The sequence below is a fragment of the Scyliorhinus torazame genome, chromosome 6 (assembly GCF_047496885.1).
Source record: "Scyliorhinus torazame isolate Kashiwa2021f chromosome 6, sScyTor2.1, whole genome shotgun sequence".
In the NCBI taxonomy this organism is placed as follows: domain Eukaryota; kingdom Metazoa; phylum Chordata; class Chondrichthyes; order Carcharhiniformes; family Scyliorhinidae; genus Scyliorhinus; species Scyliorhinus torazame.
In genome coordinates, this window is record NC_092712.1 from 216,097,297 (window position 1) to 216,120,814 (window position 23,518).

The 23,518-nt window shown below is 44.2% G+C and overlaps 1 protein-coding gene and 1 non-coding gene across 4 annotated transcripts in view; one reads left to right on the top strand and one right to left on the bottom strand.

Moving 5' to 3' along the window:
* The window catches only part of tax1bp1b (Tax1 (human T-cell leukemia virus type I) binding protein 1b), a 155,360-nt gene that overhangs the window by 107,924 nt on the left and 23,918 nt on the right, over nucleotides 1-23,518 (bottom strand). For all 3 annotated transcript variants that reach the window (XM_072509399.1, XM_072509397.1, XM_072509398.1), the window contains exons 3-5: nucleotides 11,739-11,841; nucleotides 11,148-11,335; nucleotides 5,721-5,879 (exon numbers count right to left, since the gene is read on the bottom strand). In XM_072509399.1, the coding sequence (XP_072365500.1) occupies nucleotides 5,721-5,879; nucleotides 11,148-11,335; nucleotides 11,739-11,841 (450 nt within the window). The remainder of the gene's footprint in view (nucleotides 1-5,720; nucleotides 5,880-11,147; nucleotides 11,336-11,738; nucleotides 11,842-23,518) is intronic.
* Nucleotides 8,817-9,010, top strand: LOC140425883 (U2 spliceosomal RNA). Its single transcript, XR_011948047.1, has one exon. It is a non-coding gene; the product is annotated as a U2 spliceosomal RNA (small nuclear RNA).

The window sequence follows — 23,518 nt, forward strand, 5'->3', positions numbered from 1 at the left end:
GAATAATACCTGGACTTCAGGGGGTTAAGGGGCAGCACGGTAGCCTTGTGGATAGCACAATTGCTTCACAGCTCCAGGGTCCCAGGTTCGATTCTGGCTTGGGTCACTGTCTGTGCGGAGTCTGCACATCCTCCCAGTGTGTGCGTGGGTTTCCTCCGGGTGCTCCGGTTTCCTCCCACAGTCCAAAGATGTGCGGGTTAGGTGGATTGGCCATGATAAATTGCCCATAGTGTCCAAAATTGCCCTTAGTGTTGGGTGGGGTTACTGGGTTATGGGGATAGGGTGGCAGTGTTGACCTTGGGTAGGGTGCTCTTTCCAAGAGCCAGTGCAGACTCGATGGGCCGAATGGCCTCCTTCTGCACTGTAAATTCTATCTATCTATCTAATGAGGAAAGATTATATAAATTAGGCCTGTTTTCTCTAGAATTTAGAAGGTTAAGGGTTGATCTGATTGAAGTCTTCAAGATATTAACAGGAATCGACAGGGTAACAGTAAACTGTTTCCATTAGTTAGAAGCTTTATAGTTACATAAAGGGAAAGTGGTTGGTCAGGAGCAATGTTGGCTCATGAATTGTCAGTGACTATGGGGACATGGCAGACATGTTGAATAATTACTTTGCCTCAGTATTGGGGCAAATTAACTGGGGGGGGGGGCATAGTCTAAAGATTTGGGCCAGCCCATTCAGCAGGGGAGATGTTAGGAAGTTAGGGTGCTAGAAGTTTGGAGCACTCTTCCACAAATAGTAATGGATGCGAGATTGGTTGTTAATTTTAAATCTCAGATTTTTTTTATTAAGCAAAGGTATTAAGGGGTACGGACCAGAGGTAGGTATATGGAGTTAGACCACAAATCAACCATAATCTCCCTGAATGGTGGAGCAGTCTTGAGGGGTTGAATGGCCTACTTCTGTTCCTATGTACTCACAGATTCATACCTTTCATCCGATGTCCCAGACTCCTTCATCACCATGCTTGGTATAGTCTTCCCCACCAGCTGGATAGACCCACCAGAGGTGCCAGCTCAGCGGTATAGTTTGGAGGGAATTGCCATGGAAGTCTCCAACTACAGTCAGTCTCAAAGCATCGGGTCAAAAATGGGCAAGAAAACGTCTGCTGATTACCACCTACCTCAGCTGATGAATCAGTGCTCCCACATGTTGATAATCACTTGGAAGAGGCACTGAGAGTAGTACGGTCATGGAATATTCACTGGATGAATATCCTCTGGATGGGGGACTTAAATGTCATTACCAGTGCCTCAGTACCACCACTAGCATCCAAGCTAGCAAAATTAAGTTGCTAGATTGGGCCTGCTGCAAATAATGAAAGAATCAATAAGGAAAAAATATAATTGATCTCGCCCAATTGACCTTGTCCTCATCAGCTACGTGTCGCAGTTATATTGTCCATGCCGGTATTGGTAGGAGTGACCACCATATAGTCCTGTAGAGACAAAGTCCTGTCTTCACAATGAGGGCACCTATTCTGTTATGCTATGTGGGACTCCAGTACCACCATGCTCAATGGGATTGATTCAGATAGATCCAGCAGATTTAAAATGGGCATCCACAAGGCACGAAAGATCATCAGCATCAACTGAAATCTGCAACCTCCTTGCCAGGCATCTACCTCACGCTACTTGTACCTTCAAGCCAGGGGACCAACCCTTGTTCAATAAATGTATAATAAGAGCAGCACTTGTCATAGCTAAACGTTTGCCAATTGCAACTACAACACAGCATTATAGGCATCTTAAACAGCTGAAGCAGCATGCAATAGTCAGAGCGAATTGTTTCCACAAAGGATCAGAATCAAAGATCTGCAGTTATGCCACATCCACTTGTGAATGATGGTAGACACATCAAACAAGAGGCAGAAGCTCCATAAGCAGCTTTATACACAAATGGAGCACACGTGCAAAATGTGCATGATTTACATCCATCCTCAGGTACAACTGCCAATGGGCAGCATGGTGGCGCAGTGGTTAGCACTACTGCTTCACAGCACCGAGGACCCAGGTTCGATCCGTGTGGAGTTTGCGCATTCTCCACGTGTTTGCGAGGGTCTCAACCCAACGCAAAAGATGTGCTGGGTAGATGGATTGGCCACGCTAAATTGCCTCTTTATTTGGAAAAAAATAATTTTAAAAAGTATAACTGCAAACTGGATAATCCAACTAACTCCTCCTGAAGCCACACCATCACAATCGTCAGGTTTCAGACAAAAAAGAAAATCTAGGTGATCTCAAAAAATGGCTGAAGTCACTGGATACAGCAACGTCTATGGGCCCAGGCAACATTCCAGTCAAGGCTCAAGATTTGTGCTGTGAAACTAGTCATGCCTCCAAATAAGTTGTTCTAATACAGCTATGACATCAGCACCTACCTGACAAATTGGATGATTGAAGATACTGCTCATCATCTTGTGTGGCACTACCACAGTGCTAAATGGGATACATTTCAAACAGATCTAGCGGCTCAAAACTAGCCATCCATGTGGGCCACTAGCAGAGTTGTATGCAACCACAATCTATAAGTGGGATCATGATGAATGGCATGGCAGGCTCAAAGGGCCTTCTCCTGTTTCTATTTTCTATATATGCTTCTATGTATGTTTCTAGAGCTGAACTGCAGGAGGTGAGGTGAGGAGAGAGTGACTGCCCTGGACATCAAAGCAGCATTTGACCAAATATGGTATCAAGGAGCCCTGGAATCATTGGGAATATGGGACAAAACTCTCCACTGGTTGGAGTAATACATTAGCACACAGGAAGTTGGTTGTGGTTGTTAGAAGTCAATCATCTCAGCTCCAGATCATCACTGCAGGAGTTCCTTAGGGCAATGTCCTTGGTCCAACCATCCTTGGCTGCTTCATCAATTTTTCCTCCATCATGGGGCCAGAAGTGGGCATATTTGCTGGTTCAGCACCATTTGTGCCTCAGGTACTGAAGCAATCCATGGCGACATGCCACAAAGCCTGGATCACAATTAGGCTTGAGCTGATAAATCGTGCCAGGCAGTCTAACAAGAGATAAGCTGATCATCTTTCCTTGACATTCAATAGCATTACCGTTGCTGGAGCTGGAGCCCACACTATCACCATCCTGGCAGTTACCATTGACCTGAAATTGAACTGGACCAGCTATATAAATACCATGGCTATAAACTGGTCAGAGGCTGGGAATTATGTGGAGAGTAACTCACTTTCTGACTCCCCAAACCCGTCCACCATCTACAAGGCACAAGTCAGGAGTGTGATGGAATACTCTTCATTTTCCTGGAGGAGTGCAGCTCCAGCAACACTCAAGAACCTCAATATCATCCAGGGCAAAGCATCCCTCTGGATTGGCAGCCCATCTGCCACCTTCAATATTCACTTCCCCCACCACCAATGCACAGTGGCAGCAGTGTACATGATCTACAAGATGCACTACAGCATCTCACCAAGGGTCCTTCAGCGGCAACGTCCAAACCTGCATCCTCCACCACCAAGGAAGACAAAGGTAGTAGGTGCCTGGAACACCACCACTACCTGCAAGTTCCACACCAACCGGATTTGGAACTATAACACCATTTGCTGGATCAAAGGTCCTGGAACTCCCTCAGGAGCATTGTGGGTGGACCTACACCTCATGGGCCGCAGTGGTTCAAAGCGGCAGCTCACCACTGACCTCTCAAGGACAGTTAAGTATGGACAATAAATGCTGGCTTAGCCAGTGACATGGAAAAGATTAATAAAAAAGTTACAGAAGCTGGTGTTGAGACAGAAGACAGAAATGGAGCGGCTGAACAACGTTTGGAGCGGCCGAACAACGTTTGCCTGAGACATGTACATATCGTCAATACAATGGGTAGGTTGAAGGGAGTACGGAAGAAAAAAAGTGATTGGGTAAATCCTGTTTATGGGATATAACCAGAGATGTTGGGACTACTTTCAAGGTACAAGATTCAACAGCGAACACCTGGAAGGAGTGAAGTCAACAAAAATGTTCCAGAAATCATTTTTTCCCCTCTTAAAATAACACCTTTCTCTTTTGCTTTCTTCCTCTTGATCTTTCACCTCCTTCCTACCTACAGACGGTATTCTGTCAAAAGGAGCTATCATAGAAGTAAACATTAGTTCTTCAGCAGCCCAACAAGTCATTACCAATACACCATCTGCTTTCATACTTGGAACCACTTATTTGATTTTACCATAAAGAGATCAAGGTAAAATATTGTCTAAAAACTAGTGAGGTTGCAATCCAAAAATCAGAAACACAGACATTTGTTCACTTCTTTAAAAAGCTTAAACATTACCAATGACACATGACTAACAAAAAAATGTATTTTTTTTGGTTTTGGGCACAGAAATACTTCAAACTCTGCAGGCCTTTGGAGTTCTCAAAGAAACCCATTGGCTAGAAAGATCATTGAATAGAATCCCTACAGTGCAGAAGGAGGCCATGTGTCCCATGTTTGCACCGGCCCTTGAAAAAAGAGCACCCTACTTAAGCCCACACCTCCACCCTATCCCCGTAACCCCACCTAACATTTTTTTGATACTAAGGGGCAATTTAGCATGGCCAATCCACCTAACTTGCACATCTTTTTGGACTGTGGGAAGAAACGGAGCACCCAGAGGAAACCCATGCAGACACGGGGAGAAAGTGCAAACTCCACAGTCACCCGAGGCTGGAATTGAATCTGAGACTCTGGAGCTGTGAGGCAGCGGTGCTAATCACTGTCACTATGCCACACCTATTATGATTATGCCTATTTTTAAAATCTATATAACTACAAGAAGGACAAGCCGCAAGATGCTCATACCACGTTAAGATCACGGACTATTAATTTGGTATTACTATGTACTCGTGACTTAGTTCATGCAAATGCATTGATTACCCACTTTCACAGTGCCTTCTTTTTATGCTATACATAACTATTAAGTTGCTTCACTGTAGTACAGGAGATGTTTAATTGTTCAAACTTAAAAGGGCAGTGTAAAACTACCCTGCAGGACTTCATATCATTTCTGTTCTACGGTTTTAAATTGAATGAGCTGAAATGCAAAACTCAGCATTTTAAGTTGAAAGGCAACTTACAAAATAGTAATAGTTGTACTTCAAGCCTTAAAACTGAAATACGCAGGGCAGCACGGTGGTGCAGTGGTTAGCATTGCTGCCTCACGGCACCGAGGTCCCAGGTTCGATCCCGGCTCTGGGTCACTGTCCATGTGGAGTTTGCACATTCTCCCAGTGTTTGCGTGGGTTTCGCCCCCACAACCCAAAGATGTGCAGGATAGGTGGATTGGACACACTAAATTGCCTCTTAATTGAAAAATATGAATTGGGTACTCTAAATTTAAAAAAAAAAATTTAAAAACGGTTTTAAGAACCTGGCAAGTCACCTGGAAAATATTTATAAATAATTATCGGGAATTGAACAAATCCAGGTCGACTCCCAGGCGAGTGTGGAGCACCACCTCAGAGTCCATGAAGCTGTTGAGCCCTTTCCATAACTAGCTTCACCCAGGCTGCGGAGGTCAGAAGCAAACAAATAATCCACCTCACAGGTATCAGTATTTTGAGATACCCAAAATTCTTATTACCATATTTTTCAGTTAGAAAATTAGAAAACAGAAAAGTACACCAAATAGAAAATTATGTGCGGAGAGTTTCGTTCCTATTCCAAGTGCAACAAACACACCATTATAACTCAAACTCATTTGAAATTCATACCTTGTAATCCTTTTTGATTTGGTCACAGACTTCTTTCTCGTGGTGAATTTCTTTTTCAAATTTTTCCAGGCGCTCACCTAACTGGATAGTTTCTTCTTCAAGTCCAGATTTAGTTTTCAACAGCTCCTCTTTTTCCTTTATTAGCACTTCAATCTTTTGCTGAATTACAAAAATTAGGAGGTCAAATTTAGAATATTGCATCAACAAGCAAATTTCGGCAGAGGTGGAAGAGACTCCCTCCACTGCGCATGCGCGGGAATGCCGTCAGCGGCCGCTACCGCGCAAGCGCCACCCGGAGAATTCAAACAGGAATCCAAGTTTTACAACAAAGAGTGAAAATCAGATGACAGCATCTTTAACATTTCTTGGTTAATTAATTATTTCTGTGAGCTATTTTCTTATCACAGTTTTATTCCTATATATGGGGCGCGATTCTCCCATGCCGCACCGTATGGGAAAATCGCCGTTCACGCATTTTATCCCGCGGCGCTGGTCCGACGGGGGCAGGCGATTCTCCGAGGAGCGGAGCGACCGGGCCACCAATTCTCCGGCCTTGATGGGCCGAGCGGCCGTGCGGAAACGGCAGAGTCCCGCCGGCGCCGTTCACACCTGGTAGCTGCCGGCAGAAACTCTGCGCGAAGGGTCGGGTGGCGGCCTGTGGGCTGGGGAAAAGCGCTCCTTCACCGGGGTTGGGGGGGGGGGGGCTCTGATGGAGTCTGAACCGCGATCAAGGCTCACCGATTGGTGGGTCGGCCCCCCCAACCGCCCCCCCCCCCCCCCCCCCCCCCCTCCCCCCGGCCTACTTTGTTGCGCGTCCGGCCCCAGAACCCTACGCGCCATGTTGAGTCAGGGCCGGAGCGTTCCGTGAGCATGAGTCGACCGCGCATGCGCCAGTTGGCGCTTCGCCACTGGCTGGAGCGGCGTGAACCCCGTGGGGGCCAGAATCGCTACTGCCCGCATCGTCGTGAAACGTGATGGCGTTCACGCCGGCACGGACACTTAGTCCCGCGATCGGTGAATCACGCCCATGGTATCTCGCAGCGATGGCTACAGTACGTGCAAACTCAAATCGATTTCCACAGTTTAAAAAAATAAATTTAGAGTACACAATTATTTTATTTTATTTTATTTCCCCCCAATTAAAGGAGCAATTTAGCATGGCCAATCCACCTAACCTGCACATCTTTGGGTTGTGGGGGGTGAAACCCATGCAGACATGGGGAGAATGTGCAAACTCCACACGGACAGTGACCCAGGGCCGGGATTCGAACCTGGGTCCTCAGCGCCGCAGTCCCAGTGCTATCCACTGCGCCACATGCGGCCCTCGATTTCCACAGTTGCTGTCAATCATTATTGTGGTCACCTCTGGCCTCCACCTATCTCAGCAGATTCTAAGACAACTCAAAACCAAGTACCGCTTGGTCAATAAAAAGTACCACTATTTTCACCTTAATCGTGTGGTCTTTTATTTATGAGAACTATATGACAGATGATAGGGTCGGTTAAAAGACAGGGGGCGAGATTCTCCGCCCCCCCCGCCGGGTCGGAGAATCGCCGGGGGCTGGCGTGAATCCCGCCCCCGCCGGTTGCCGAATTCTCCGGCACCGGATATTCGGCGGGGGCGGGAATCGCGCCACGCCGGTTGGCACCCCCCCCCAACGATTCTCCGGCCCGAATGGGTCGAAGTCCCGCTGCTAAAATGCCTGTCCCACCGGCGTAGATTAAACCACCTACCTTACCGGCGGGACAAGGCGGCGCAGGCGGGCTCCGGGGTCCTGGGGGGGGGGGGGGGGGGTCGCGGGGCGATCTGGCCCCGGGGGGTGCCCCCACGGTGGCCTGGCCCGCGATCGGGGCCCACCAATCCACGGGCGGGCCTGTGCCGTGGGGGCACGCTTTTCCTTCCGCCTTCGCCACAGTCTCCACCATGGCAGAGGTGGAAGAGACTCCCTCCACTGCGCATGCGCGGGAATGCCGTCAGCGGCCGCTACCGCGCAAGCGCCACCCGGAGATGTCATTTCCACGCCAGCTGGCGGGGCACCAAAGGCCTTTTCCGCCAGCTGGCGGGGCGGAAATTAGTCCGGCGCGGGCCTAGCCCCTTAAGGTTGGGGCTCGGTCCCCCAAGATGCGGAGCATTCCGCACCTTTGGGGCGGCGCAATGCCCGACTGATTTGTGCTGTTTTGGGCGCCAGTCGGTGGACATCACGCCGATACCGGAGAATTTCTCCCAGGATGTCCACAGCTACTGTTTCATAACAGTTTTGTTAATCTCATGTTCTGAATGGGAATCATTATGTCCATCTCTGGTTAATTATGTTAACGGAAGGTAAAATCATGCTAATTTAACACAGACACTGGGCCACATTGCTACGGAGCATAGCTGTAGCTGATACATTCTTCACATCTGTGAAATGTTTAGCAGAGACCCAAAAGGTGTGAAAATGTTGAGCAGAGACTCAAAAAGGTGTGAAAATGCTGAGCAGAGACCCAAATGGTTTTAATGTCTAAATTTGTTTGCACAGGGGGCCAGCCTCCAGATGTACCTGACTACTGAAAATATGCCTGTCCAAATTCTCACTAAGCCACTGTCTTGCCTACAACCAATGCAAATGTTGGAAAAATTAGAAATTTGAACTTATCTGCAATATCTTCTGCTATTGAATGCCCCATTCAATTCAGTTTTTAAGGAAAAATAGTTGTTTATATTGTTAATGTTGCAAATGCTGTGACAATGGAGTGAAAGCTTTTGTTCGAAAGAGCAGCTGATGCTAATTGGGAAAATTTAGAACAAGAACTAGTTTCCATCTGTGTGGGGAATTATGTGGAAAGTAAAAGTAGTCTGCACTTATGTTATACTGAGTTTTGTGAATAAACTCAATTTTGCAGACAGACTGGCTCCAGCTTCTTGCTTTGCCAGGTGGATGTTCACTGGAGTAATTATGGGGCGGGCAGCACTCACAGGAACAACACTCAACAAAGTCACTGTCTTCAGGAGAGAAGGGCAGAAATGCGCAACAGTGAAAAGCTCCCATTCCGATTTTGTGGTTGTCCACATTAGAAAAGTAAATTTAAACCCTGGAGGTTAATTAACTCACAGCTATCGCTTCTCGGCCTTTTGGCTAAAATCAAGTGTAGTATCTGCTCGACCTTTTGGCTCAGATCTGGTATGTCTCTCTTGTGGGGACCATGAATTAGATACAATTTGAATTGGTTTTTGGAGCAGGCAAGGAGCTGGATTAGGGGTTCGCCCCTGTTTCCACTCGGAGCCCTGGCTTTGTAACTCAGAAAAAGTAATAAAGAAAATATTAACTCGCAGCTACATTTATCAGACTAATGACAGAATTTTTTGGCTAGTCAGGATACTGACAAAACTGTAATCGGAGGTCTCTATGCTTGGTGAAATAAAACACAAGCTTTCTTGTAGCCTACAAAACATTCCAGTCAATAAGGCAGTTGCTTGAGGCCTTTTTGCAGAGGTTGGAACAGGCTTCATACTTCTAAAAGCTACATGTCAGAAAATACCAGGCAGCAATTATGCAAGACAGAAAGATGCAAGACATTAAATTCAAATTTTAAAGCCAATAACTGTTGTTAATTGGAAGCCAAAGAAGTGTCAACTGCCTAAGATTAGCTTCAGTGGACCTTGCTAAAGAATGACAAACATCTGAAGAAAATGTTGCTTTATAAAACTTTTTGAAAATGTAGGTAGCTAGACATCAGAACAGGCCAAACAAAATATACTTTAACCAAGATGGCATTATGATGCAAATTGTGTGAATGTTTGCCAATTTTATCACATAAAGGAACAGGAGCAGGAGTAGAACACAATGTCTGTTGAGCTTGCTCTGCCATTTTCAATACAATCATGGCTGATATTCAGTTCCAATTCTACTTTTCTGGCCACTCTTCATATCCCCTGATTCATCAAAACACCAAATGTCTGTCCATCTGAACCTTAAATATATTCAACGATGGAGCATTCATAGCGCCCTAAATTCAAAAGATTCACAACCACTTGAAGTAATTTCTCCTCCTCTCAGTCCTAAATGGTCTTCCCCTTGTGACGATGACTCCGTGTTCTGGATTCCCCAAACCAGGGGAAACATGGGCGGCACGGTAGAACAGTGGCTAGCACTGTTGTTTCACAGTGCCAGGGACTCGGGTTTAATTCGCGGCTTGGATCACTGTCTGTGCGGAGTCTGTACGTTGTCTGCGTGGGTTTCTTCCGGACACTCTGGTTTCACAGAACATACAGTGCAGAAGGAAGCCATTCGGCCTTCCACAAGACTCGAAAGACGTGTTCATTAGGCGAATTGGACATTCTGAATTCTCCCTCAGTGTACCCGAACAGGCGCCAGAGTGTGGAGACATGGGGATTTTTACAGTAACTTCATTGCAGTGTTAATGTAAGCCACTTGTGACACTAATAAAGATTATTATTATTACATCCTCTCTCGTGAGCTTTAAAACAGTCACCCAGACTTTGGGCAGGACGGTAGCATTGTGGATAGCACAACTGCTTCACAGCTCCAGGGTCCCAGGTTCGATTCCGGCTTGGGTCACTGTCTGTGCGGAGTCTGCACATCCTCCCAGTGTGCGCGTGGGTTTCCTCCGGGTGCTCCGGTTTCCTCCCACAGTCCAAAGATGTGCAGGTTAGGTGGATTGGCCATGATAAAATTGCCCTTAGTGTCCAAAATTGCCCTTAGTGTTGGGTGGGGTTACTGGGTTATGGGGATAGGGTGGTGGTGTTGACCTTGGGTAGGGTGCTCTTTCCAAGAGCCGGTGCAGACTCGTTGGGCTGAATGGCCTCCTTCTGCACTGTAAATTCTATGATAAACGTTAGCTTTCTTCTCTCTCCACAGATGCTGTCTGACCTGCTGAGATTGCCCAGTATTTTCTGTTTTGTTTCAGATTCCAGCATCTGCAGTAATTTGCTTTTATCCTCTCAGGTTTTACCCTTTAAAACTATTTCAGAGTCTTGTGATCACCTCTCGTCTTCAACTTGTTGCACTCTGGACAGGCAATATTTTTAAAAATCTAAATATTTGAATGATAGTTCTCAAAAAAATGCATATAAAAAAGGTACATTTGTAGCCTGTGCACTATGAATATAATATCTAAATGCATTCTGTACACTTGGTTGCCATTGGAAAGTGCATATAAAAAGGTGCATTCATAGCCTATGCACTATTAATACAAGATCTATATGCATTCTGTACACTCAGTTGTCATTGGATTTATTTTGAACATTGATTTTTTAAAAATAAATTTAGAGGACCCAATTTTTTCCCCCGAATTAAGCGGCAATTTCGCATGGCCAATACACCTACCCTGCACATTTTTGGGTTGTGGGAGTGAGACCCACGCAGACATTGTGAGAATGTGCAAACTTGAACATTGATATTTAAATAAAGATTGGAGGCATCCTACCTCAAGAAAACTAGTTTTTGTTGTCACCACCAGCATATCAGAGTTTGTGTCATCTTCCATGGTAAGCAGATCATCTGTGGGGGATGGCACACGGAACTGAAAAGGCGTGCTTGCCCCTCGGATTTCTCCCTTGTGTGTCACATAGCAAAACTGATAAAATTCTCCATCGTCATTTGGAAGGTAATAACCTGTTAGAAGATATAATTTTAAGTAAACATTTAATTTTAAGTAAACATTTATCAACTTTAAATGCCCCAATTCACTTAATTTTTAAAAATCTTAGTGGTTAATTTCAGTTTTAAATCATGGAAAGTCATTGCATAACACACATTCACAAAACAATTTGGTGTTGCCAATGTACATTAATTGCTTTTAAACTAAACAGCAATTACCTAGAAACATCAAAGAATGCACCGGTGAAATACATGACCAAAGTTCAAATCACAGGTGCTACCTAATATGCTCAGTATTTCCCATTTTTGCTGTTTATATTTTAGCTTTAGGCAGACCTAGTATTTTAAGTCCATGCTCGACAAGTAGATTAAAAACACAGCTCTGAATTTTATCAAACAAACATATGAAATTACTTACCTTGGAAAATTATGACACGATTAAATGAAATTCCTTCTGCATAATTTTCTGGTACTTGAGACCACAGAAATGTATAGTAATCTCGAGCAGTGCTCCAACCAACCTATCCACACAAGAAAAAACATTAATAATTCTCAATATTCATGTTCCATATACTGTAACTTCAGATACATTTTTCCAACAAGTGCTCATATCGAAGAATATCTTAGTGATATGCTTCCAAAATTCAGTTTATAAACTAATATGCTTTTTGCAATACTGAAAGTTACTGAATAGAATTAAAAAGAGTCAAATATACTTTGAAGCAGTAGCATAGGAACATGAGCCTAAGAGCAGGAGTAGGTCATTCAGCTCTTTGAGCCTGCTCCTCCATTCAATAAGATCACGGCTAACCGTTGTGTCTCAAACTCCACTTCACTGTCGGCACCCCAATAATCCCCGACTCCTGCCCAATAATCCGTCTAATTTTGCCCTGAATAAATTTATGACCAGCTTTCTGCAGTAGGGAAGAGAATGACAGACGAACAACCATCTGACAGAAAATAAATTCTCATCAGACCAACTGTGTCCCCTGGTTCTCGTCTCTGCCACAAATAGAAGCATCCTCCTGGTATCTACACTATCAAATCTCCTCAGGATCTTACAAGTTGCAATAAGATCACCCTTCATTCTTCAAACGGCAACCTTTTTTCATAAGCCAAATCCCTCATCGCAGGATACTTCTCTGAACTGCTTCTAATTATTATAACTTTTTTTCAAATAAGGAATGGCACAACAGTATTCCAGATGTGGTCTTACCACGCCTCTACACAACTGTAGAAAAACTGCTCTACTTTTATATTCCAATCTGCTTGCAATAAACGCCAACATTCCATTTGCCTTCCTAATCACTTGCTGTACCTGTGATTTGAGATCCATGCACCAGGACATTATCTAGATATGCATGTACTAAAATGTTGTAAACTCCAAAAACACTTTAATGATACTAGATGTTGCCCTATAAGCTTTATGGCTAACGATACACTTTGCAAAGCAAAATCAAATGTAACCTATCCATAAGACATCCCTTTCTGTATTCAAAGTATTTACTGTGCTCCCTATTATTTGTAATGTCTAAAGTAAATGTGCTCCTGGTAATATTTCATATATCCATTATTCAGGCCTATTTCACCGATGCATTTACTATGAATTGAACATCAATACAAGACAAACCCAGATGAAGAGGAGCACTGAGCTAGTTTTAGCTAAAATCGTTCAATAAGACATCAATATTTTGCATTTATACAGTCCTACCAACAAACTGTTTAAGTGCTTTCTGGGATTTTGTCTCCATCAGTACCCAGTGGCACAATTCCTGGGTTCATCGGCAGTACAGTGAGAAGTTGAGTAGAATAGTGTAGATGTGTTTTAGGGGAAACTTGATGAACATGAGAGAGAAGGGAATAAAAGAGTTAGGCTGACGAGGAGGATGCAAAAAAGTTCAAGTGTCAGCATGGGTTGGTCAACTTGAATGTCCTATTTCTTGGGTGTTAGTTTCACAGCTTCATATCATGGAAAATCATTGGATAATTCATGAAATTTATCATTCTTGGTGTGTAAGAGGACTTGCTGCTCGGAATCTGAAATAATTTTATAATTGGTTTGCAACTATTTTTTCTTTCCCCACTCTTGGCTAAAGGTTAAATTCTCTAGATTTACTCTGTGGCCAGGGGCAGCACAGTGGTTAGCACTGCTGCCTCACGACACCGAGGACCCGGGTTCGATACTGACCCCGGGTCACTGTCCGTGTGGAGTTTGTACATTCCTCCGTGTTTGTGTGGGTCTCACCCCCACAACCCAAAGATGTGCAGGGTAAGTGGATTGGCCATGCAACATTGCCCCTTAATTGGAAAAAAAACGAAGAATTGGGTACTCTTATCAAAAAAAAATTTTTTTTTCTCAAATTAACTCGGTGACTAGAAATGGGTACATTTTCTATACATTTTGAGTAGAATTGTATCCCAATTATATGCCTGGCTGTTCAATGCAACATTCAAATTGCATTATTAATTGCTGCTCTGCAGTGGTCATAAACATTATTTGCAACAGACCCTCAAAACCTCTTTTAGCTATTTCAACATTAATGGAGTACTTGTTTTGCATGACTTTTGTTCTGTTAAGCAGCATTTTACACCTGACCATGTTGAAGTCCACCTACTTTTAACATCAATGTAAAACAATAATCACATTTGGAATTAAGCCATAAAATGTTGATGGGAATGGACGAAGAGGAACAGAGTTAAATAGGAATGATGAATTATTTCCCTCTCTACTTGTTGAAAGAAATGTTCCACTTAAAATGTTTGCCTGTCCCATAAACATTTCAGGGGATCTTTTCAATTCCTTCTACGATCTACAACATTATCCAATACATTAGGCACAACCCACATATGAATTAGAAATTCAGATCCAGGTAATTTGAGTAAAACAATGCCATCGGACTTGTGATTTCAATATGCATATTCACAGTGCATATACAACTTTAACCTTTCAAAGCTAAATAAATTGAGAATCTAAAGCAATGTATGCAAGTTCTTTGGCCCCAGTGGGTGCTTTACTTCTTTGGTTTTTGAATGATGGCAGATCTTTGCTTAGTAAACTTGTACATATAGGTAAACCACCTGTATTATCAGAATGCATGCAATTTTAAAATGTACCGCTAAAATAGGAAAAATGTCAACACTACTTTAATACTTAAAACTAAACAAAAGCAGGACCAGAGCTGGACTTTTCTAGTCCAGAGAATTAACTATTTTATTTATTTGTAACTTGAGACTAAATAAACATTTTTGTGATATCATCTTCCCTCTATGAATGTTACAACTATATACACTACAACAGCTTATGTTTTATTGAACATTAGTTCGTGTACAGGATTGCTATAATGCAATTCCTTATTTCAGGTCAAGACAATCAACAGTGGGCATGTGGTTTCTCAATCAAGTACAATTAAATTTAATACAAATAGCGAATTCAAATAGCCCTGCTTTAATCATTTTTGCATAAGAATGGCATTGATAGATCAGAGAGATCATCTGGTCACTCAATTATAGGATGATTTGGTAGCACTGTACAAAGAATGGAATGAGAAATAACTGAAAAGGAAGAGAAGCACTCAAAAATAGTTTAGTAATTTTGAAGAGAGAATGCAAAGATGCATTTATCCTTGCACATTTTGGTTTGTCACACTTCGTGTACCTAGGTTGGAGGCTCCACTTTTGCTCTTCCTCACATTTTCACTGCTGCTCAGCACTAACAAATTAATTCTTACTCAAACAATTTGAATCAAGGCCAAATACTTATGAAGCTAGTTCAAAACCATTAGTTACATACCACTCATGATTATTATGCCTTACATACAAGTCACACTTTCATCACTTCACTTGTACACCCTGATGATTTTGAAGTTTCTATTTCACCAACATCAAAGAATGGTGTTAGAGCTTTGACAGGTTTAGCCAAGCATTTACCAGCTATAGTCCACAAGAATTCTTCTGATCTTCCGTGTAACAGCTCCTACTATCATAAACACTCAACAATCCACAAGAGAAACCTGGTCTTCAATTGAACAAGTGTTAATCCAAATTAAATGAACCCCAAACCAACAATTACTGCAATGCCTATTAAATGAAATGCTTTTAAAGGAACTATTCAGTTAATTGTTCCCTTGTTGCAGCAAGGAATAAAGCAGGCCTTGCTGCATTCTAAGAGGACTTTCTAAAAAAGTATAGTAATAAAGGTAAATTCTTTTGCCATTCCTCATGGTGTTTGAATCTATTCCATTTAATTTATTGCTGTAATATACAAGGATAAATTTGTAAGCACATATTAATGTTATTAACCAATATATTTTTATTTGTATAGTATCATATTTATCATGGACAGTACAGTGGTTAGCACTATTGCTTCACAGCTCCAGGGACCCGGGTTTGATTCTGGCCTTGGGTGACTGTGTGGAGTTTGCACATTCTCCGTGTCTGCGTGGGCTTCTTCCGGGTGCTTCGGTTTCTTCCCACAGTCCAAAGATGTACAGGTTAGATGAATTGGCTGCGCTAATTATCTCCTTAGATGTCCAAAGATGTAAAGGTTAACTGGGGTTACGGGGATAGGGTGGGTAAGTGGCCTCGGTGGGATCCTCTTTCAGAGGGTAAATGCAGATCCAATGGGCCAAATGGCTTCCTGCACTGTAGGGGTATGGTTCTATTGTAACAATTAATTGCACTTTCAAAACATACATCTATTTTGCCATTGTCCATTCACGTCTGTAGTGAAAACAAATATAGATAATGAAAATGGATTTAAATAACAATTCTGATCTCAAATATGGTCATTTCCCAGTGCAGGTTATAAAGTGGCAGCTGACAGGTGATGGCCGCTTTTTTTTTTTATAGGATCATTCAAAATCTATTTGAATTGCACAGAAACTCACAGCTGCATCCAGTTCAGCACATGAACAATGTACATACATACTTGGCTTGAGGCGTAAGAGGCAATGAAAACTTGCATCTCTGAGAATTACAAAAAGAGATCTTCTATGGAAGGACAGATGTTACGTTAACATTGTTGGACTTTATCAGAATTGTGACAAGCTTGTCAAAAATCTTCTAGGAACTGAACCTATCGTCACAGATGGAATTTTAACTGCTGCACCAAAACACAAACCAATGCTCCACTAACATCCTTCTTAAAAATATTACTCAGTAATAGCAGCAAAGGAATGGAATGGTATTTTTAATTTCTTTCATTTACACATTTTCACTGTCAATTTATCAAATGTGGAAGACATACTGGGCGCGATTCTCCACTCCCGCGCCGAAGTGGCCGCACCGTCGTGAACACCGTCGAGGTTCACGACGGCGCGAAACGGCCCCGACCGATTCAGGCCCTGACAATGGGCCAGGATCGGGGCCGCGTCACCTACACGCGCCAGGCCTTGTCGCCCGCGTAAAGGCGGCGCCGCATAGAAGACGCGGCCAGCGCCGCATAACGGGCGTCATCCACGCATGCGCAGGTTGGCCGGCGCCAACCCACGCATGCGTGGTTGCCGTCCTCTCTAAGTCCGCCCCGCAAGAAGATGTCTGACAGATCTTGCAGGGCCGCGGAAGGAGGTCCTCCTTCAGAGAGGACTGCCTGACGATCGGTGGGCACCGATCGCGGGCCACCCCACATTTGAGGTGGGCCACCCCACATTTGAGGTACCCCCCCGGTGCAGGATCCCCCCCCCCCAGCGTTCACGCACCGCCCCAGCGTTCACACACCGCTCACGACGGCGACCAGGTGTGGACGCCGCCGGGGGGGACCCGCCGTTTTGGCGTGGCCGCTGGGCCCATCCGGGCCTGAGAATAGCGGGGGTGCCAGAGAATCGCCATTTTGGGTGTCTCTGGCGATTCTCCGGCCTGCCAAACTCGACCGGGCCTTTCCCGCCGCTGAGGAGAATCGTGGGAGGGTGTCTGACCGGCGTCCCGGGAAATTTTGGCGGCCCAGGCGATTCTCCCAACCGGCACGGGAGTGGAGAATCATGCCCACAGAACATGCATGCTGGTCAGCACCTATACGGAATAAAGTTTTGAATGTACACCCTTCAGAAATGAAGACTATGGACAGCACAGTGGCCGAGTGCTTAGCACAGCTACCTCACGCCGCTGAGGTCCCAGGTTCGATACCGGCTCTAGGTCACTGTACGTGTGGAGTTAGCACATTCTCCCCGTGGCTGCGTGGGTTTCACCCCCACAACCCAAAAATGTGCAGAGTAGGTAGATTGGCGGATAAAATTTTGCAACTCAGCCTTTTCCAAGTTCCTTCTCCCCCACCCCCAATATGTTTACTGGTATTAGTCGTCTTCTGAGACATTATTCATCGCAGCCACAACCTGCAGCGTGGTTCATATTTACTGTAATCCTGCAGCAGAATAAATCACGTTTTGATACGGCGGACACTTGCAGGGAAGAGCAACAAACTAGACATCAAATTAAGGTAGTTGCCAAGAAATCGAACAGGGAATTGGAGAAGGAATTTCTTCATTGAGAGAGTGATGAGCAGATGGAATTTGCTACCTCAAGGAATGGTGGAGGCAAATTGCATCGATGCATTTAAAACAGTTGTTCACGAAATATGGGCTGTGACCCCCACAGGGATAGCAGTGATAGCATTCGGGGTCATGAGCAAACTTCCCATTAGCACCAAGATCCAGGTGGCATCCAGCCTTGCCCTCAGCTGGAACATGGTTTTAATTTCTTCTCGACCATTTAAATATATAGTCTACAGAACTGCAGCCGTAGACTGGCCTGGGTGTCAGAGCTGCTGCGAGCCTGGCTAGCTGACCTGTGTGTGAGAGTGGGGTGGGGGGGTCATGTTACGTTTCAAATGGGGGGTCAACGTTAAAAAATTTAGGAAGCACAAATTTAAAGGCAGGGTTTAACCGGAAAATATTCAGTCTTCATTAGGTCAGTTTGTATCCTGAAAAGGAGGCAAGGCTCTTTAGTAGCTTCATTATTTCATCTACAGTGGAGACTGTATCTGTAATATACAGAAGCAGGTCATCGGCATAAGAAGGCACCTGATGCTCCCTCCCTCCCCGCCGGTTTTATCCCGCTCCATTTATCCGAAGATCTCAGCGCTATTGCTAACTCAACTGCCAACACAAACAGGGGTGGTGACAAAGGACATCCCTGCCTAGTGCCCCTACTCAAGGAAAATACTCGAGCTTGAAGCATTGGTGCATACAATGGCTGCAGGAGCACTATATAGTAGCCAACCCCACAAAATGAACTTCTGCCCAAGACCGAATTTCCCCAGGGCCTTGAAGAGGTACTCCCACTCGATCCTATTGAGTGTCTTCTCAGCATCCATAGACGCAATCACTTCCGAAAATTAATAACCGCCATACATTAGAAGATAACTGCCGACCCTTAATGAAGCCAGTCTGGTTGTCCACTATCACCTCCAGTACACATGGCTCCAATCGGAGCGCCAGCACCTTAGCTCGTAGTTTGACATCAATGTTCAAGAGAGAAATGTGTCTACATGAACCAGGTTTTGTCCTTTTTCCAAAATAAACAATATAGAAGGGGGAAAGGAACCCAGCGACAAGAATCGTTAACCAAGTCCACTATCATTGGTGTTAACTGGCTTGCAAACGTCTTATAAAATTCGACAAGGACCAGGGACCTTATTCAGTTGCACTGATCCAATGCCGGTCACGGCTTCCAGACTCAAAACGCCCCCCACAAACCCCGCCAGAAGGGACAACCCATCTAAGAATGCCAACATGATCGAACTATTCTCCGGGGGCTCGGACTATAAAGACAACTGTAAAATGTCTCAAAAGCCACACTGACATTACTTTGGGCAGAAACAAAACTGCCACCCATGTTTTTAATTTGTATAATCTCTCGGGAAGCAGCCTACTGCCTCAACTGGTGGGCTAAAAGGTAGCTGGCCTTCTCCCCATGCTCATTTAAAAAGACCCTTCAGCGCTGGAGATGGTTTACTGCCTTCCCTGTGGACAATAGATTAATCTGCGTTGCAGCTTTTTCCTATTCGCAAGCAACTCCGGGTAGAGCCAGACAAATATCGGCGGTCCGTCTCAAGGATTGCATCCACCAGTCTCGCATCCACCAGTCTCTACCGCTCCACCCTCACCGTCCTTTCCAAAATGTGCCTTATAGATTATACCCCCCCTCCATTACAACCGGCTTACGGGCTTCCCACAGTGTGAAGGGCTCAAGGGTTTCCCCACAGTGTGGAGGGAGAGACAGAGTCGTTCTTATTGAATCCAGGATACTCCTTGATGGTCGCAGATATTTGCTCACAAAACCTCCTGTTCGCCAATATCGCTACATCCACAGTGGGCACTGATTAGAATCTGTCCCCAAAATGTCTGAGATTACGATTGTTGAGTATTCTGATCTCCACACCCATGATAGAAGGGAGCCACCCAATAAAAAGCCAATCCTGGAAGTGACTTTATGCACACGGGAGGGAACGATAATTCCTTATTCCCTTGGGTGCAAAAGCAGTCAAGGGTCTGATCCACACTCCCTTCCCCCTCCCCCCCACAGCCAAATAAAAACCTGAATGAAACACTTTTCTCACCCACCCCTTCCGCAGAATGATCTGATCCTTTACCCGCAAATGGGTCTCCTGCAAAAACACCACAACAGCACTTCATTCTTCAGGTGAGCAAAAACCCCAACCCGGTTACGATCCAGGTGACCAACCGAATTGGGGGTCTCCCACCTCTTTCTCCTCAATGATGAGTCAGCTATTTCCACCTCTAGGGGCCACCAAGTACCTAATCAAAAATACAGGCCCAAGGCCTATCCAAGATGGCCACCAAACCCATCAGCAGAATGAGACAAAGAGAATCTCAATCGCCACTGGCGAACTGACCCCTTCCCCAGCCAGATTTAAATATACATATTCAAATCCTTTGAATAATCAAAACCCCCTCCACCAAACCCCAACCACGTCAAACCATGTGAAACTGGTTCAACAGCAACAGCGGCAAACAGGACCCCTACAAAACCAAATTCCCAACAGGGGCAATATAATTCAAGAAACAACACTTCTCATAGTAGTTACAACCCACCATTAAACAAATCACAAGTGAAGTAAAAATCCCTCATCATTCCCCCAAAAACACAAAAAAAAATTCACCCTCAAACATCAACAATTATATACCCCAACACCAACAGGCTACCCCAATATTCTTCCCAACCCACAACAGTCAAAGACTTCTTAACAAAGGTGTCCACCTCTCTGGTGCACAATAGTAGAATTCCTCCAAATAATAAGTGACACAGTTTGACCGGATATACCATCCCGAACCAAACTCCCTTCTTGAACAAGGCAGCCTTAACCTCGTCCACTTCCACTTCCAACTCCCACGTTTTGGTAGACACGCACAAGATTGCCCTCCCACTTCCAATCCCAATAATACTTGGCCCATTTCAGGACTCATTCCTTTTCTTGGAAATTATGGAAGCGAACTATGACTGCACGTGACGGTTCGTGGGCTGAGGTTTATGGCGAAGTGTCCATGGGCCCTGTCTAATCCCAGGGCGAAGAGAATCCACCCTGCCCATCATTTTCCCAAACATTTGCGCAAGCTATGAAGTAGGATTCAAGTCCTTCATCCCCTCCGAGGAAGGTTCTGCCTTTTAAAATGATTCTAGAAGTAGTCAGCCTTGGCCTTCAACGTCCTATTTTCGTCAGCCACCACCACTATTTTGGCTTCTAGCGATGCAAGCTGCTCACCGTGCATCATCCAGGCTTTTTCCACATCCGCTGTACCTCCCCTTGCTTTTCACCGATTCAGCAGTTTTTCCCCCAGTTTCACTCGGACGCAGTCCAGAGCGCCTGCAAACGATTTTTATAAGTTCTCTGCCATCAGTTTCCACTGTTTGTTGAAGTGAGCATTAAATTCCCTCGCCAGCACACTAGCCATTATCTGGGAGGTCGCCGTCACAGCATCCGCCATTTTTTTTTTTTTTTTACATGGAGGAGCTCTGCGATGCCTGCGAATTGGTCAATGAGTTGCTATCGGTGGGTTGTTTATTCCCTTTTTCTGCACTGGAGTGGTTTAGGAATCCTTTATACCCCATAAGAAACATTTTTATGTGAATGGGCAAAAAGGGCTATAAAATAAAGGTCCTGGTGGGTGCTGCCAGTGAGTGTCCTCACCTCATGACATCACCGGAGGTCTGATCTCCCACGGAACTGCTGTCGTTTTGGAAATGGTCTAGAAAGCACCGACGCTGGACACATGTGGCTCACTGGGGTCAAACATCAGTAAACTTCAAAACTAACTTATCGTAACCATCAGATTTTATGACAGAACTGTATAAAACACTGAAAAAAAAGAAACCATGCACAGGTGGTTAAAATGAACATGTTGCCGAGATTTCTGTTTATTTTCCAATGCCTGCCGATTTTCCTGCCAAAGGTATTTTTTTAGAGAGATTGAAGGAATGATTACCTTGTTCATATGGGAAGGGAAGGTGGCCAGAGCTAGAAAGGTGCTGCTACAGAGGGGAAGGCAGGCAGGGGGTTTGGGTCTTCCGAACCCAAGGTATTATTAGAGCTTCCCAGTGGAGCCAGCCTCCACATTGCTGTAACGGGTGCGAGGCAGATGTTGCAGCCTTCGCCTCGTTGATCGCCCGAAGGCGGATCCTGATAGGTTGGAGAGCAACCTCTCCACCCTATGCCCTGGCGTGGCGGGGGGGGACCTGTTGGAATTCTTGACTCTTGAGAATGTTAAGTTTGAACTGAGGGGAAGGATGGAGGGGTTTTACAATTCTTGGGCATTATTCATTATGCACTTTCAAGAACTGGATAACATCGAACATTATAGGGAGGGGATGGGGGACACAGCATATGTTAATGGTGACTATGGGTGATTCCTGATTCCTTTTTGTTATTTGTTTATGTTAACATGCAGGCAATGTTTGGGGGTTGGTGGGAGGATAGGATTGTTGTTGTTGATGTGAGGATTCACATGAATGAAATGAATTATATTCGTTATTGCTTATTGTTGGTGGGTGTAAATTTGGGAGAAAATATGAAAAAGAATAAAAATATTTTTTTTAAAAAACAAACAAACCATGCTTTGTTCCCACAAACTTGTTCCCAAATCCTGTTAGCTCTTTAGACGGAGGAGATAGCTGTCGGAGGCAAGAGCTGTAACTCTGAAAGCATTTCATCCCAAACACTGCATTTATCCTCAGCACTGAAAGCCAGGTTGAAATTCCTAATTCAAACTGTGGGCTATAGATGGAAGCCCAGGCCAACATTGGGGGAGAAAGTTTGCGGGGGTAAACTTCCAGCAGAGACCTATAACAGTAAATAACCAATGTCACTGCTCAATTTAATGATTAAGAATTAAATAGTTTTTTTGTGTTTACCTTATAAAAGTTATTTCTAGATTATTGCACTTGATTAAATGAAGGAAAATGCTGGCTGACAACCACAAAGACATTTGAGCAATTTGGCTTGTTTTATGGTATGTTCTCACTGATGAATTTTAATTGAAGGTCTGTGGTTTGCTGTCCTAATAATTGTTCAATCAGATAACTGACTGATAATCTGATAGCGAAGTGCTTATTTTAGCCAGTGGTTATTGGTTGCCTTATGGATGAGTAGTGCTGTGAAATATGGCACCTTATGCTACAATAACTCTTGAGGTCACAATTTTGAGTGTAATCCTTTTAAGAGATATGACATGACAGACGTGCTAGATGTAAGACGTTATGTAGACTGCATGTAGCTCACCATTGCTGAGATGCTTTTTAAAACAAGTACGTTTTCACAGTTTAGTCAATGGTAGACTTTAAAAAAGGTGTACCGATTAATACACAAACTGGAACATAGAACTCCTTGAAAATAATTTTCTCTTTAAAGAGCAGGAATTGATAAGAAAAATAAATGGAGCTAAACTGGTTAAAACAAATTATGATTTGAGCTACCGTAATAAATCTACATATTATTCTACGTCATCATTCACTCTGTCAAGTCGGGGAGTAGCATCCATCATTACAAAAATGCTCAGGGATAACTGAAACAAATCAAATGACATTCATGTTACTCAAAGTTGTTAAAACCATTTTTCTTATGAGAAATGTTGCGACAGACATCTCTTTGGGACACAATTGGATCATTTTGCGGAATTTTTTTTAACATTTCCACTTGATTTGATGAATATTGGTGTCGAAGGTGAACATTGTCATCGTCCGGGAATGTAG